This window comes from Triticum aestivum, chromosome 1B, assembly GCF_018294505.1.
Source record: "Triticum aestivum cultivar Chinese Spring chromosome 1B, IWGSC CS RefSeq v2.1, whole genome shotgun sequence".
Classification (NCBI taxonomy): domain Eukaryota; kingdom Viridiplantae; phylum Streptophyta; class Magnoliopsida; order Poales; family Poaceae; genus Triticum; species Triticum aestivum.
In genome coordinates this window covers 546,720,222-546,734,917 of record NC_057795.1, presented here as the reverse complement: position 1 = coordinate 546,734,917, position 14,696 = coordinate 546,720,222, and the positions used below count along the sequence as shown (strand labels likewise).

General features: G+C 54.0%; 1 protein-coding gene across 1 annotated transcript; it reads right to left on the bottom strand.

Moving 5' to 3' along the window:
• Positions 1-987: 987 nt before the first annotated feature.
• Positions 988-2,803, bottom strand: LOC123137351 (xyloglucan galactosyltransferase KATAMARI1 homolog). The gene has a single exon (XM_044557068.1). It carries the CDS (start codon positions 2,665-2,667, stop codon positions 1,162-1,164), a length of 1,506 nt encoding a protein of 501 aa, XP_044413003.1. The 5' UTR covers positions 2,668-2,803; the 3' UTR covers positions 988-1,161.
• Positions 2,804-14,696: the final 11,893 nt, after the last annotated feature.

The window sequence follows — 14,696 nt, the reverse complement described above, 5'->3', positions numbered from 1 at the left end:
ACGTCTACAGCTTCATCGACGACATCCGCTTGGACGCCAACACATCCTCTTACATTGTCTTCCTCGACCCCGCGGTAGCGGGGCAGCCGCCGACGTGCTGGTGGGCGTGCACGGCGCCGGGCTGACGAACATGATGTTCCTGCGACCCGGGTCGACCTGGTGCAGGTGGTGCCGTGGGGCGGGCTCCAATGGATCGCGCACAGAGATCGGCTTGGAGGAGAGCTCGCTCAAGGACAAGTACCCCAGGGACCACGAGATCTTCACCAACCCGACGGCGCTCCACCGTACTAGAAAGGATTCGGGTTCATGCGGCAGCCGCTCATGGACGGCCAGGATTAACATCACCGTCGACCTCGGCCGCTTCCTAGCCGTGCTCCAAGAGGCCATCGGCAACTGCCTCGCGCAGTAGATCGATAGAGATACTAGTATGAACATACTGTCCAGTACAATGGATGTATCCACAGTTGTACACATACATACTTCAATTCTTTTGTTCATTTGTTTCTCTCAGGAACATTGATTGTTGAGATCTTCGATCATCTTGTAGCTAGAGCAGTTCAAGCACCGATTTGTAGTTGAGCCATTGGTCACCAATTTATTTTTGTTTTTGCGAGCTAGTACTAATAAACTAATATAATAAGAGTGTTTAGTGTATGTTCGATCGCTGCAGAGCTTCAGCCTGTTTGTGCCACCCCTGTCAGACTGCAACAAACTAAAACTAGTCCCTGATAGGTACCTAACATGCATGTTTGCCGTCCTAGCTAGTGCCCTCTTGACTTTTCCCCTGCAGTTGGCTCAGACGTTCCGATCTCGATCTCGCACATTATACCACGCTATCATCGATCTCCTTAATTAATTTCAGACGGTAGCTAGCCCGTTGCTCCTCCATAAAAAATTAATGTCAGCACAGTACGTACTCGCTGGACTGTAACGGAGTACTTTTGCATCTACAGAACAAGTGCTATAGATGATAACACAAGTGTCTGGAGAGCTGATCGATGCTGAAAGGTCATTAGGTCATATACAGTGACACGCACCAACCCAACAGTGAAAGATTTGGGAGTTAGCTGGAAAAATACACTCCGTAGCTTTCTAGCTGAACTTTCGGGTATTTTCAAGACAGATGGATCAAACTCGTGCGGACAAGTAATCTCCAGTAGTTTACATGGACATATATGGATCAAACTCGTGCGGACCAATTTCTGTCTGGCCATCCTCAAGCAAGTCGTACTTCCAGCTATCGTATCCGTCGACGCTGTCCCGGCACTCCCGGCCCTCGGCCGCGGCGCGTCGGCGCTTCGCCACGCGGTCGATGACCCGTCCCACTGCGACGTCGAACGCGTCCTTGAACTCCACGCCCTTTGCCGCCGGCTCCCTGTACATCACGGCCGGTATGAGCCGGATCACCTCCTCCCGCATCTGCGCCACCTTCGCCGGCGGTATCTTGCTCAGCACCTCCTCGATACTCGCGTTCCGGCCGATCACGTCGCTCTGGGGGATGAACACCGAGTAGGTCCTGTAGTCCCTGGGCAGGTACCACGTGTACTGGACGTACGCCGAGATCGGGTGGAGGAAGACCGGGATGCAGCCGGCGAGGATGGTGTCGAAGATGGACTTGCGCGTGTACGAGTCTCCGCGCGGCTGTATGCAGAACTCGGCGCTCTCCAGCAGCCGCATGGCATGGCTCGGCGAGTACTCCCCCTGGGTGTACTCCCCCGGGCTCTTGGTCACTGCTTCTTTGCCGAGCAAGGCGCAGCGGCTCGACCTGCGGCACTGCTCGATGATCTGGTTGCGCCCGGTCTTCCTGCTCTCATGGCGGGACCCGCCGGCGAAGCACCATAGCCGCCGACGGTCCAGCCCGCGCATGCGGCTCTGCCAGGCCACGACCTGGGCGTCGGAGGAAGGGTGGAAGTGCGACGGGTACGGCACGCCGAAGTCGTTGCCCTGCCACGGGCTGGCCTCGAAGGCGAGCACCGTCATGTTGCGGATGGCCGGGTAGGTCATGAGGGAGTTGCCATATCCGCCATGGTTGGGGTCGCAGAGGAGGTCCCATGTGGGCCGGCTGGCTACCATGAAGTGGTCGCGGCCCCCCATGGCGCGCCACTCGGGCCGCCGCACCAGCCAGTCCGCCATGTCCCGCGGCAGCGCGTTCCGCGCCGAAATGTCGCTGTTGTCGATGCACATCGCCAGGTCGAACTCGGCGTAGAACGGGACGTAGACCACGGCGGCGGCGGCGGGGTCGGACGTGAGGCACTCGTACTGCCTCATCCGGGCGTGGAAAATCAATTCCAGCATGTACTGGTCGGTGGCGTAGGCTCCGCTCTCGGGGAGCGAGCCGCCGCCGCCGTCGGTGATCGGCGCGCCGAACCCGTCGTTGACGACGTGTCTGCACATGTCGGTGGACGCCGAGAGCCTGCGGCAGTCGCGGGCGAGGTCGGCGTTGAACCGGGGCGGTAGGTCGTACATGTACACGTACCGGCCGGCGCACGACGGGTCCGGACGGCCAGAGCGGGACGAGAAGAAGGCCGGCGGCTTGCTGAGAGCATCGCCGGATTGGGATTGCAAGCTGGTGGAGTAGAATATGAGGGCCCAAAGGACGACGGAGAGGAGCGCCGCGACGTAGAATGTCCGGGCGCATCTCTCCGTGCTCCACGAGAAGGGCTTCATCGCTAGCTACTGCTGGTGGGTGATGCTGAGGCGATCTGGAAACTGACGACAAGAAGCAAGCGGGGCAGCTAATTTGTACTGTATATTGAACAAGGTCAAACCGAGGAGTATTAGAGCATCTCTCTCCTATATAGAGTACTCGGCCACCACCACCAGGACATCAGTTGGACAGATCATCAAAGCATGATTAATCAAAGCTTAAATATATACTAGGCCATCTAGGGAATCCTTCCAGCTTACTTGTTGATGGACAATCTCTTGATTTATTGGGTTGGATGTTTCCGGCTGTGATTAGGTTAATTAGGTTGATTAAGTTAGTGGCATCCTGTCTAAGTAGTGCTAGTCCATGTTGAAGTTGCAAATTATATACTTACTCCCTCTGTCCTGTCCTGATTAGTATAAATCATTCACGTAGTTTTAGGTCATCGATTTGAGAAATTAAATATGTGTTATATGTCATGAAAAGTATACCACTAGATTTCTACACGGATGTGATTTCTAAATATATATTTTTTTGTCACATATAATACATATTTAGATAGTTAAATTATCAATCTAGAACTAGGCGAATGACTTATACACCGGGACGGAGGCACTAGTTTTTTGACAAACCAGTCACCGCATCTCCAATAGAGCATCTCCAACGGCCGCACAAAAATTCTGCACCCAATAAACGTTATAGCGCGCCACTGTAGCACTTTTAATGTGCCGGGACCAACTTTGCTTTAGCAGGCGCCCAAAAACGCACGCCCAAAAAGCAGACAATGCAAATTGTGAGAGCATCTCCAACAGCCGCGCTAAACTAGCGTCGCGCCGCAAATTAGTCGGTTTTAGCGCGCGCGTAACGCGGTGGGTCGCTCCAGCGGGCGCGCAAAAACGGCGCGCGCGCTATAACGAGTTGGGCGCGCTGTCGGAAACGCCATCCCGCGCGGTGTATTTTGAGCGCCTGCTACAGCGTGCGACACACTCGACCGCTCGCGTCGCACTCTCTCCTCTCCTCCTCCTACGCCCCGCGCGCGCCGGCGTCGGCGCCCTGCCACCCATGGACGCGCACACCGGCACCCCGCTCATCCCGCTGTACAGCCGCGACCCCTCCCCTCCCGCCGCCGCCGGAAACCCTAGCGTGGGGAGCGTTGGCGTCGCCACCGCCGGAGCTCCGCCGAGCGCCGGCCTCGCGCGCAGCTTCTTCTTGCCGCCGCGGATGACCATGGCGACGGGTGGCGTCGCGCCGGCGCCGGCCCGTGCCGCCGCCGCACCGTCGAAGCTCCCCAATGCGGCGCGGCCGAAGAAGGGCAAAACTTCGGCGAAGAAAAACAAGGCGGCGGACGGCTCCGGCGGCACGAAGGCGAGGGGAAAGAAGCTTGCAGGGCGTTCGACGGCCGCGGCGGCTACCGAAGCGCCGGCGAGCTCACTGTTGAGCCGGCCGCCGACGCGCACCATGTGTTCGACGAAATGCCCCCAAGGTGAAAAAATTCCAACATTTATTTTTTTCTTGTTTTTTCAATGCATCATCACATATAGATAGCTTATTTGCATTGTTCAAAAAAATTTGTAGTCTCAATGATGATGCATACATGTCAACTATGGGTGTTGGGTCCAACAATTCGCATTGGTCTCAAACCAATGACATCCATTTGGAAGAGCATGAGTTTGAGGTGGACGAGGAGGGTGAGGGCCTTGTCGACGCACCGAAAGGAAGAGCGGGCAATTACAGCACCAACGATGACAAGTTACTATGCAATACTTATTTGCAAGTGTCGAGGGATCCATCCATTGGAGGTGATCAAAGTAGAGATGCGTATTGGGGACGAATGAAAGAATACTTTGATGATGACAACATGAATGGAATTGACCGCTCGGAGAGATCACTTCGGTCCCGATGGTCCACAATCAACTCGGATTGTCAAAAGTGGGCGACCGCACAAAAGTCAGTTGACAAGATTAACCCAAGCGGCACAAATGAGGATGATAGAGTAAGTGTCATCTCATATATGTTCATCTCATACTTGTTTTTGGTATCCGAAGTGCTAACTTGTTTTGTTTTTCTTGTAGTTCAACATTGCACAAAACTTGTTCAAAGAAGAGGCGAGGAAAACCAAGAAGGGGAAGATCAAGAAAGGAAGGGTCTTTACCTTGTCTCATTGCTATGAAGTGTTAAAGAATGATGAGAAATGGAAGAATCGTGATGGTTTGGATGATTTGCATTTGAGCAACAAACGCAAGCGAACAATTGAGGTGGATGATGATGAGGAGGAGGATGATGCATCAAGTGATGACGACAAGAGAAGCCCCACACCAAACTCGGTTTCATACTCAAAGCCAAAACGACCGGATGGGTGCAAGAAAGACAAAACCAAAAAGAAGAAGAGGAAAGGAGATGATGAGCTCAAAAATGCTATGGAAGCTATTGTGAAGGCAAGAAAAGAAGCCAACGATGTGAGGAAAATGGCAAGGAACCAAGATGCCGCGGCCGAGGAGAGGAGGTTGGCGACCGAGGAGAGGAGGGTGGCCGCCGAGGAGAGGAAAGTGGCATTGGAGGAGAGAAAGGTGGGCATGGAGGAGCGATCTAGGTTGTTGGAATGGGAGAAGTACTTGTTCTTCTTGGACACATCTTCGTTCAATGGTGCGCAAAAAAAATATGCCAGCCTTGCCCGTGAAGAAGTTTTGATCCAAAAAAGAGCCATGATCCGCACAATGGGTGGTGGTGGCCTTGGCGGCATGGGTGGCGGCGGCCTTGGCGGCATGGGTGGCGGCGGCATGGGAGGCATGGGTGGCGGCGCCATGGGAGGCATGGGTGGCTTGGGCGCCATGGGAGGCATGGGTGCACCTCCGGCCGCCATGGGAGGCATGGGTAGCTTGGGCGCCATGGGAGGCATGGGTGCACCTCCGCCCGCCATGGGAGGCATGGGTGGCTTTGGAGCACCCTCTGACGCTATGGCCACCATGGGAGGCATGAGTTCCGCTACTCTTATGGAAGGCATGGGTGCACCTCCGGCCATGGGTGGAATATCTTTCGATGTGCCTCCTCACACACATTCCCATGAAAATGCCGTTGAAGATCTTGCCAACACCATCGGAGCTTCACGTGATGCGATGCGTGATGAGGATAGGGAGGAAGATTCATCTTCGGAGGCGGAAGAATCGTCTTCGGAAGATGAGGACGAAGACGAGGAAGATGTTTGATGTGTCTTTCATTTATGTCTTGTGGGCATGAACTTTTAGTTTGCATTTTGAACTTGGTTGGATGAACTTGTGGGGATGAACTTGGTTGGAAAATGTTTGTGACAAATTTTACATGTTCATTGCATTTTGATAATTGTTTAAAACTCATTTTCGCGCGCGTCCGGCGAGTCGCGCGCGCTGTATTTTTGCGCGCTGCTGGAGCGGCGCGCGCGCGCTGCATTATAGCACGGCTGCTGGAGCCAGCGCTCGCGGCCGCGCTAAACCAGCCGAAGCGCGCGCGGCAAACAGGTTTTTTGCGCGCGGCGCTTAGCGCGGCTGTTGGAGATGCTCTGAAGCGCGCGCAATTTGGCGCCCAAAATATGTTGTGCGCGGTAGCGTTTTTCAGCGCGTGCCCAAAATTTTTTAGCGCTACAGTTTCTGTTGGAGCTGTCCGGCGCCCAAAAAACAAACTTTTAGTGCGCAGAGCTTTTTTGGGCGCATGTTGAAGATGCTCTTAGGCAAAGCTAAAGTACAAAAGTCAGAACACCAGAACATATTTACTATTAAATGGGAGTTGGTGTCGGTTGCACTTTGACATCAAACATTGCTATGTGGGGATAGTGAAGGACAGGAGGGGGTGCACATGGTGATCTAGGGGGGAGGGAGCAAAAGATCGTAAAGAAACACTTGTTGCATTTGAGAAAATAGAATAAGTGAATAACTGATCTATACTATGATTAAAAAAAAAGTAGAGCATGGTTCATCTTTGAGCTTTGGAAATGAGAAACTATGACCGGTTCTAGCTTTTAACACATATGGTACCCAGTCGACTCCTGAGGCTTGTATGTTATTGGAATATGCTCACTTAATTACCGCACATTTTTTATTGGAAATGTTAGTCTTAATTTTTTGACAAATTTGTATACACGAGTGAAATATTCAGTGTTGTGTCCTATTGTAGCTTTTGACTTTATTTGGACTCTCAAAATTCATGTATATTCTTCAGATGTGTTAGACTGCGTAGAGGTGGAAACTAACATGTTCTCTTATTGCCGCAAAAAGGAGGCGTGACATGAAAAATGAATCCATTAATGAAATAAGACAATGAGCAATAGTACATTTTACATGTTCGTAGCAAGGCATGGACATTCACCTAGTCTTTACTATTAAATTGGAGTTGGTGGTTCACTTTGCGAGTGAAGTCTAATTTAAACACTGAGATTGTATAGCTCGATCAAAATGAACCTCCACGTTTAAATCCCTGAAGTTTCTACCCTGACATAATGTATCCCGGTTGTTTTCAACCTTAAGATGTATCCAAACAGAGGATTTGCTATGTGGCGTCTGGAAAGGCCGGGATTGATGAGTCAGATCTGTCAGTCCCACAAAATAAATCCCGGTGCTCGTAGCCCTGCTCTCGACGCCACGCTGGCTTTATCCCGCTGCAGCTCGTCGGATGTTCGCATGCACAGCAAGGTGGCGGAAGAAAATTCTATGAGACCAGGTCTCACGGGTTAGCAGGTGAGACCCATCTTGATGGATGACACGTGGCATTTGCAAATCACAAAACATCTACCCCACCTGAAATCAGGAGGGAGATTAGATGCTTTGTGATTTGTGAATGCCACATGTCATCCATCAGGGCGGGTCTCACCTGGTTTATATGAGACCTGGTTTCATATAATTTTTTTCCGTCAGCCACGCAATTTTTATCCGTATCGACGACAACGTTGAAGAGCACACCAGTTGAGGGCCAATAATCCTACACCTAGTACTCATCTAGGTAAACTTACTTAAACTTCCTAGCCGTTGCGGCACACGAACGTTGAGGAACACGAGTGTCACGCAGGCCGCCGCGCCGACAGAAGCCCGTACCGGTTGACCAGCTGTCACAGGCCCAGCACCGGCAACGCAGCCAGCGCCACCATGGACGGCACCCGCGTGAAGATCGAGCGACACTTACTGTGCGTTGACCGCCGCCATCCACGCCACGTTCGTCGTGCCAATGCCCGTCACGGACCAGAGCGCCACTGTCGCGGTGACGCCGCCATCCGCGCCCGCCGTTGGTTCCCGGCACCCAGCTCCTTGCCCACGTGCATGTACGCATACATGATACATCCAGGAACCACTCCGTTTCAAAAGAAAAAAAATACATCCAGGAACCAGGATGCATGCATGCATGCGTGCTCTTAATGATCAACGTGGCAGTTATTAATTTGGTCAAAGTCAGCATCCCGGTCACGTCGCCAATTCCCCTCCTAACAACGTCTAAAGGTTGAAAACGACCGGGATCAGGACAACTTTCTGGTGCGGTTTTGTCCGCGTGGGGCAAAACCTGTCCCAACGGGAATAATCAAACAGACAAGTATGCCCGTTCGCGTCCATTTTTGTCCGTTCCAACCTCAAAACTAGATCAAATTTGTGCCACAAATGCTCTCGAGTGGATAAAAAAGGATGCTCTTGTTCGCTGCTCTCGTCCACCCGTGTCCGCCTGGTCCCACAAAATAGCGACCGAGCACAAACTGGCGAGGCCTCCACGATCAACGCGACCAGGGCCGGCGAGGCCATTGGCGCAGAACGCAGCCACGGGCGCCGTGCGAGGCCACCGACACAGGACGCAGCCGTGGGCGCCTGCGAGGCCGCCGCGCGCTCCGCCATGGCCATCGACTCGGTTGAGCGTGGCGGCGGGTGGTGGGCGAGCCGGCAGCAGCAGGAAGCGCGGCGGCCGAGGGCGAGCTAGGCATGGCTCGGGGCAGAGCGTGACGGGGGCGGGCGAGCTCGGGCAGCACGCGGCAACGGCGGCACGGGGCTCTGCACGGGCGAGCTCGGCGTGGCCCGGGCGATCTGCGGGCGCAAACTCGGCGTGGCTCGGGGCTCTGCGAGGGCGAGCTCGGCGCGGCCCGCAACGACGGCGGCTTTGCGTGGGGCATGGCGACGGTAGCTCGTCGCGGCGTACGGTGATTGCGGCTCTGCGCGGGGGCGTGGCAACGGTGTGCGGCTTGGGACGGCGTGCGTGTAAGCGTGGGGCTGCACAGTGAGTACGGGCGCAGCTGCCGTGCGCGCTGGCAGGGCTGCGGCGGGGGCGCGCGCGGCACAACAAGCTCGAGCGCTAGGCGACGGCGTGTGCGGGGCGGCACGACCAGTTCGGGGCGAGACGACGGCGCGCGCGGGGTGCCATGGCGAGCTTGGCGCGGCTCGGGGCGGAGGCGGGCGAACTCGACGCGGCGCGCAGACGGCGGCGCGCGAGCTCAAGGCGGAGATGGGCGAGCTCTGCATGTCGACGGCGGCGAGGCGTGCGCTGGGAGGCGCTGCGACGAGCCGAGGCGGACCATTTGGGGTCCCGGGGCCTTGTGCGTGTTGGGCGCACATGCTCTAGAGCATGTCCGCCCCCCGGACGTACACCCCAATCGCTCCCCAAACGGGCAAAAGCGGACGTCCGTTTGCGTCTAGCGTTGGAGTTGGCTCAGCGAGGTTAAGGTATGAACGTGGCAAGGTAATTAAGAAGAAAGAGACGAGTGTGGTGACCCAAGAAGAATCAACGCCAAGCGCAAGAACCTAGATAAAACACTTAAATAGAAGAAGTCCACCAATGCATAAAGAACTTTAGTTGCAAAATTATTAAATGAAGGATGCTTAGTGTTGAGTATAATGTTTATTAGAAAAGACAAGATAGACTAGGATTTGTTCTGGCTTGTCTTGTACTCCAAGTAGATGATTGTACTCCTATATATATGCCCACGAGGCTCAAGCAATACAACGACTATTTCACCAATCCTCTCTCTCCCTTCTAACATGGTATCTATCGCAAGTCGATCCTAAACTCTAGCCGCCGCCGCTTCCGCACCTGTGCGCCGCCCCCGGGGCGGTCGTCCTTGATGACCGACGCCGGGGGCCGCGCCGCCCGTACCTAGGGTTGGTCCGCTGGTCGTGTTGACCGGCTGCCCTAGAGAGTTTTTTCCCCGAGCCTTGCTCCGGGGTTTTCTCTCTCCCGCTGTCATCTTGATCGCGCGGTTTCTTTTTGGTTTTCCGATCTATTCTTGATCGGTTTGCGTCGCCCACCGCCGCCGTCGACCCCGAGCGCCTCTACTCCGACCCCGGCGCGACCAGCCGGCCTCTCCTCCGACCCGGCGGCCACGCGCGTCGAGGCGGCCCGTCAGGGCCAGCCGTTGTCCGCGCATTGATCTACGCCCGCCATCACCGCCCTGCTCCGACCGGGACTCCTGCATCACCCCGACCCAGCGGCCTCGCGTCATGCGGCGGCCAATCATAGCCGCCCTATCGCCGGTTTCATCTCGGACTCCGCCGCCATCCCATCTCCACCGAGTGGCGTCCCCGACCTCGCGCGCGATCGGATTGATCACCCGCCCGCCGCCGCGATCTGCCTCATATACCCGCGCGACCGACCTGGCCCGTCGGTGGCACGCGCCTCCGCAGGCCCCGTGAAGATTGTCCCCGAGTTCAGCGCGCCTCTCCACCGATCGAGCATTGGGCTGCCGCTGTGTCGCCTCGTCGGGCCGTACTGTCACGATACGCGGTCCCCGCCGCCACCCCGAGGTCGTCCCCACGGCTGCACCGACTCGCGAACCGCCGTTGCGTCGCCCCTTCGGGCTGTAGCATTACGGCCCGCGGTCCCCGCCGCCGCCCCAGGTCTTCCCTTCGTCGCCCCGATCCTCTTGTCGCCGTTGCGTCGCCCCTTCGGGTCGTAGCGCCGTGGCCCGCGATCCACTCTGCCGTCACCGCGCCACGCCGTCTACCTTGGCGCGGGAAACCCACCGTCTGCGCCGGTCTTCGTCACGCTGTCAGGGTTCTTCTCCTACTTCGAGCACCGCCGCTGCACTCCTAACCTAGCCGCCGTCGCCGCCGTTAGGCCGCCGCCGCCGCTACCTCCGTAGCCGCCGCGTCGCCCGTCCACCCGCTTTGGTCTTCGTCCAAGCACCTGCCCGTCGCCAGCGTCGCCATCATCTACCCCGACCACTTCATCTACTCCGACCACCGTTGATGACATCGGCCCCGCGTCGATGGGCGCCGCAATCGTCGTCGAGTTCTTCTCTGCTGGCCCCTCCGACTTCTCCGACATGGCGTACAGCTCGTGCAGGTCCCTCGTCTACGCATGCCCGGTGATGGCAACACTGATGTGTGCCTTCATCCACGACGTGTCCCTGGGCCTGGCAAGCCTGGTCGGCGCTTCCTCAACTTCGTCTTCGTCCGTCTACGCATGCCCGGTGCTGGCAACACCGGTGCGTGCCTTCGTCCATGATGTGTCCCCGGGCTTGGCAAACCCGCCGCGACGCGTCGTCAACATCATCTTCTTCCCGGCGCACCACTACTTTGACACAGACTGCGCCCACAACTAACTTGGCGCCTCCTTGCGCCCGCGGCTCCACGACGACTTCCTCGACACTGACTACCCCGACTCAACATCGACCACGACATTCTTCGCATGGCTACCTCGACCACGGCTCCACCACCCACGCTCTCGGCTACATCGACAAACGGCACAAACTGCTTGAGCAACCTCGTCGGTTTTCACTCCAGCCACGACTTCGCGATGCATCGACCGTTTCGACTGTGGGGGGGTGTCCGTCAGCTTGCCTTCGGATTCTTCTCCAGTCTCACCGTCTGCGTCGCTACCGTTGTGACTGCGGGGGGATGTTGAGTATAATGTTTATTAGGAAAGACAAGATAGACTAGGGTTTGTTCTGGCTTGTCTTGTACTCCAAGTAGATGATCGTACTCCTATATATATGACCACGAGGCTCAAGCAATACAACGACTATTCCACCAATACTCTCTCCCTTCTAACACTTGGCACCAACAAATTAAGAACCTATATATTGAGGGCTTTAGTTGCTAAAGTTTTTAATGTGCTTAGCACCTCATATAAGCATCAACTTTAGTTGCAAAATCATTAAATGAATGATGCTTAGCACCAACAAATTAAGCACCTATATATTGAGGGCTTTAGTTGATAAAGTTTTTAATGTGCTTAGCACCTCATGTAAGCACCAATGCATTGGAGGTAGCCTTAAGGTTGAAAACGACCGGATCCAGACTTCAAGAATTTAGATGTGGAGGTTCATTTCTGTGAAACACTATAACTTCATGGTTTAAATCAGACTTCACTCCACTTTGCCCATCAAACATTGGAAGCATCTTGTCCGTCCAAAAACAACGACGCATCCAAACCGCCCACTAAACAACAGTTTAGGAAGCCGTCATTAATCAATACACGCGCGCCACGGTCATCAGTCAATACACGGGAAGGGAATCAATCAATACACGGCACGGTCATGAATCAAACTTGCCGTCTTCATCACCGTTGGTCAGCAACCTTGGCCAGCGCCGCCGTCGGACCAACGTGGACTGCTGCCAGCGGACGTTTTCCTGTCGCTGTCTGCCACCGACTCTTGGAGACCCAAACCAGATTTATTTTTTTGGAATTTTTTAACAAATTCGAAAAAATAAGATTAGAAAATCAGAAATAGCAAAACTAGCACACCGTCGTTGTACGCGGCAACGAGTCGTCGTGTGTTTGCCGATCCTTCAGATCGACGTCGTTAGGATTCATGGATGGTGTCGGCGAGGCGGCAGCGGTGACTCCACCAGGTGTGTCTCTTCTTCTGCTCTGTTCCCGTTGTTGCGGCGTTGTCTCTGACGTCATGGTGGAGCAGGGAGGTTTTATCCTCTAGGAGTATGCGTAGACGGTTGTGTACGCAAGTGACAGCTGGAAGATGATGCATCTTGTGCTGGGTTTATGGTTGAAGGCTGACAGTTCTGGTTTCCTCCTCCGGCGTCATAGTCGTGTGGGTGTGTCAGTTCTGGAGTTCGACGGCGTGTCCAGGGACATGTTGCCCTGGTCTGATTCTTTCAACGACAATGATTTTGCTTCGAGCAATCTACCTTGAAGATTCGTAAAGCTGCTGATCAGAGATGGAGTCACGTCGAGCTCGGGTGAAGAGGTGATATGTCTCCTTTTTTTAATGAAGAGGGACAGGCGCTGGTTTTTTCGTAGGATTATTCTATCTTTTCAATCCTGTAATGTCGATGTTTATGTGGCTTGTAACTGAATTTTTATTTTATTAATAAGACACGTGTTATCATGGGAAAAAACGAGTCGTTGTGGTGGGGTTGGACGAAACCTACGTTTCGTTGATGTGGGCTGCGAAAGGGCCAGTTTCGTCGCGGTGCCGACGGGTCCAGACCGTTTCGTCCTACCGTCCAACGAAACCTCAGGTTCGTTGTACTGGACAAGTCTTCTTCCTCCTGCCTCCCTTTCTTTCTTCTGTTCTTCATTTTTCTCACACATTTCTTCCTATTCCAGTCCATTTAACCATCAAATCCAGTAGTTGAAGTAGAAAACGGTTGCAATGGGGTAGAGGAGGGAAGCCGGTAGCCGCGCGTGGAGGAGAGGGTAGAGGAGGGAGACCGGCCGGGGAGGCAGCCATTGGAGCTTGGTCCCGGCCGTGGTGAAGCTTGGCAGGGGCGGCCATTGGAGGAGCTCGCCGGAGAAGCACACGTCAAAGGTATAACCTCGCATTTTTGTTTAGTGCATTTTTATTTTAGGTTTAATGAGCTTCACATTTTGGTTAGTGCAGAAATACTGTAATTGCAATGAACGTGCATACTATAAATGATGATTTTTTAGTTCACTAGATCGGTTATTTATTTAGCGGTAGTCACGTGTATGTGGTAGACATTTCGGTTAGCGTAAAAAAGTTTATGTGGAACGTAGTGGTTGACGGGAATATGAATTTTAATTGCAGGAGAGATGTCTGAAATTTTAGTTCGTTTGATCGGTTGTTTGCTTAGTGGTAGTCATGTATATGTGGTAGACATTCCCGTTAGTGTATAAAAAAGTATGTGGTACTTAGTGGTTGATGGGAATATGAATTTTTATGGCAGGAGACATGTCTGAATCAGTCAAATTTGTTGTTTACTATGGTCCTGGTAATGACCGATCAAACGTGAGTGGGGTTGATCTTACTGAGTCTGCATATGTGGAGTTGCAATTGACCGATCCAAAAAAAGTGAACATTAGTCAGTTGAAATACTGGTTGACAATAAATTTCTCGCTTGATCCCAATGTGTGCACCGCCAGTATTCAGTCGGTGTGGACGAAATCCCGTACAAAAATTTTCTGGGAGTTGGTTCCGATAGATAGGACACATAAGTGGGTGAGCTGGCTAGAATCCTGCAAACGCCCGAGGACTCACCCCGTTGCCCCCCATGGAGGATCTTCTGGTACAAGGCGACGATGGTTACGAGCCTGCCAGGTCAACCAGCCGATTGATGAGATGGATGTAGCTGGGTCAGAACATATGGGTGGTACTGAACTTGAGGGTCAGTCGGATTATGTGTCAAAAGTTGGAGGGGAGTACGATGAAGGGGAGAGTAGTCAGAACATAGGAGATCCTGATAGTGGCGAGGCTGATGGGGATGACGAAGGATCGAAAATGCAGAACCTGATGGAAGAGGAAGACGAGGATGGTGGCGGAGGATCTTGATTCCGAGAACTCAAATGAAGAAGATGGTGAAGAGAATGACGAGGAGGTACCGATTCCTGCTTCATGGAATCAGAACCTCTCGACCGGCATGACCGTGAACGATGGCCATGAATCTTCCTGGCCAGACGCAGCCCCATGGCACGTCGGAGATGTACCCAAATTGAGTCTATAGCAGGGATCAGACACCACATTGTAAGTGTCATGTCGCTCAGGAGGATGTTGTTGCTTTTATTCGCCGGGTTGAGACTGGGGTTCTACCCCAAGAGGAGCAGTCTCCTGGTTGAGGCGTCTTGAAGAGAAGCGACGACGTATGAAGCAGGCTATTTCGCGTACGCGCTCGTCTGACCTCGTCGAGCAGCACAG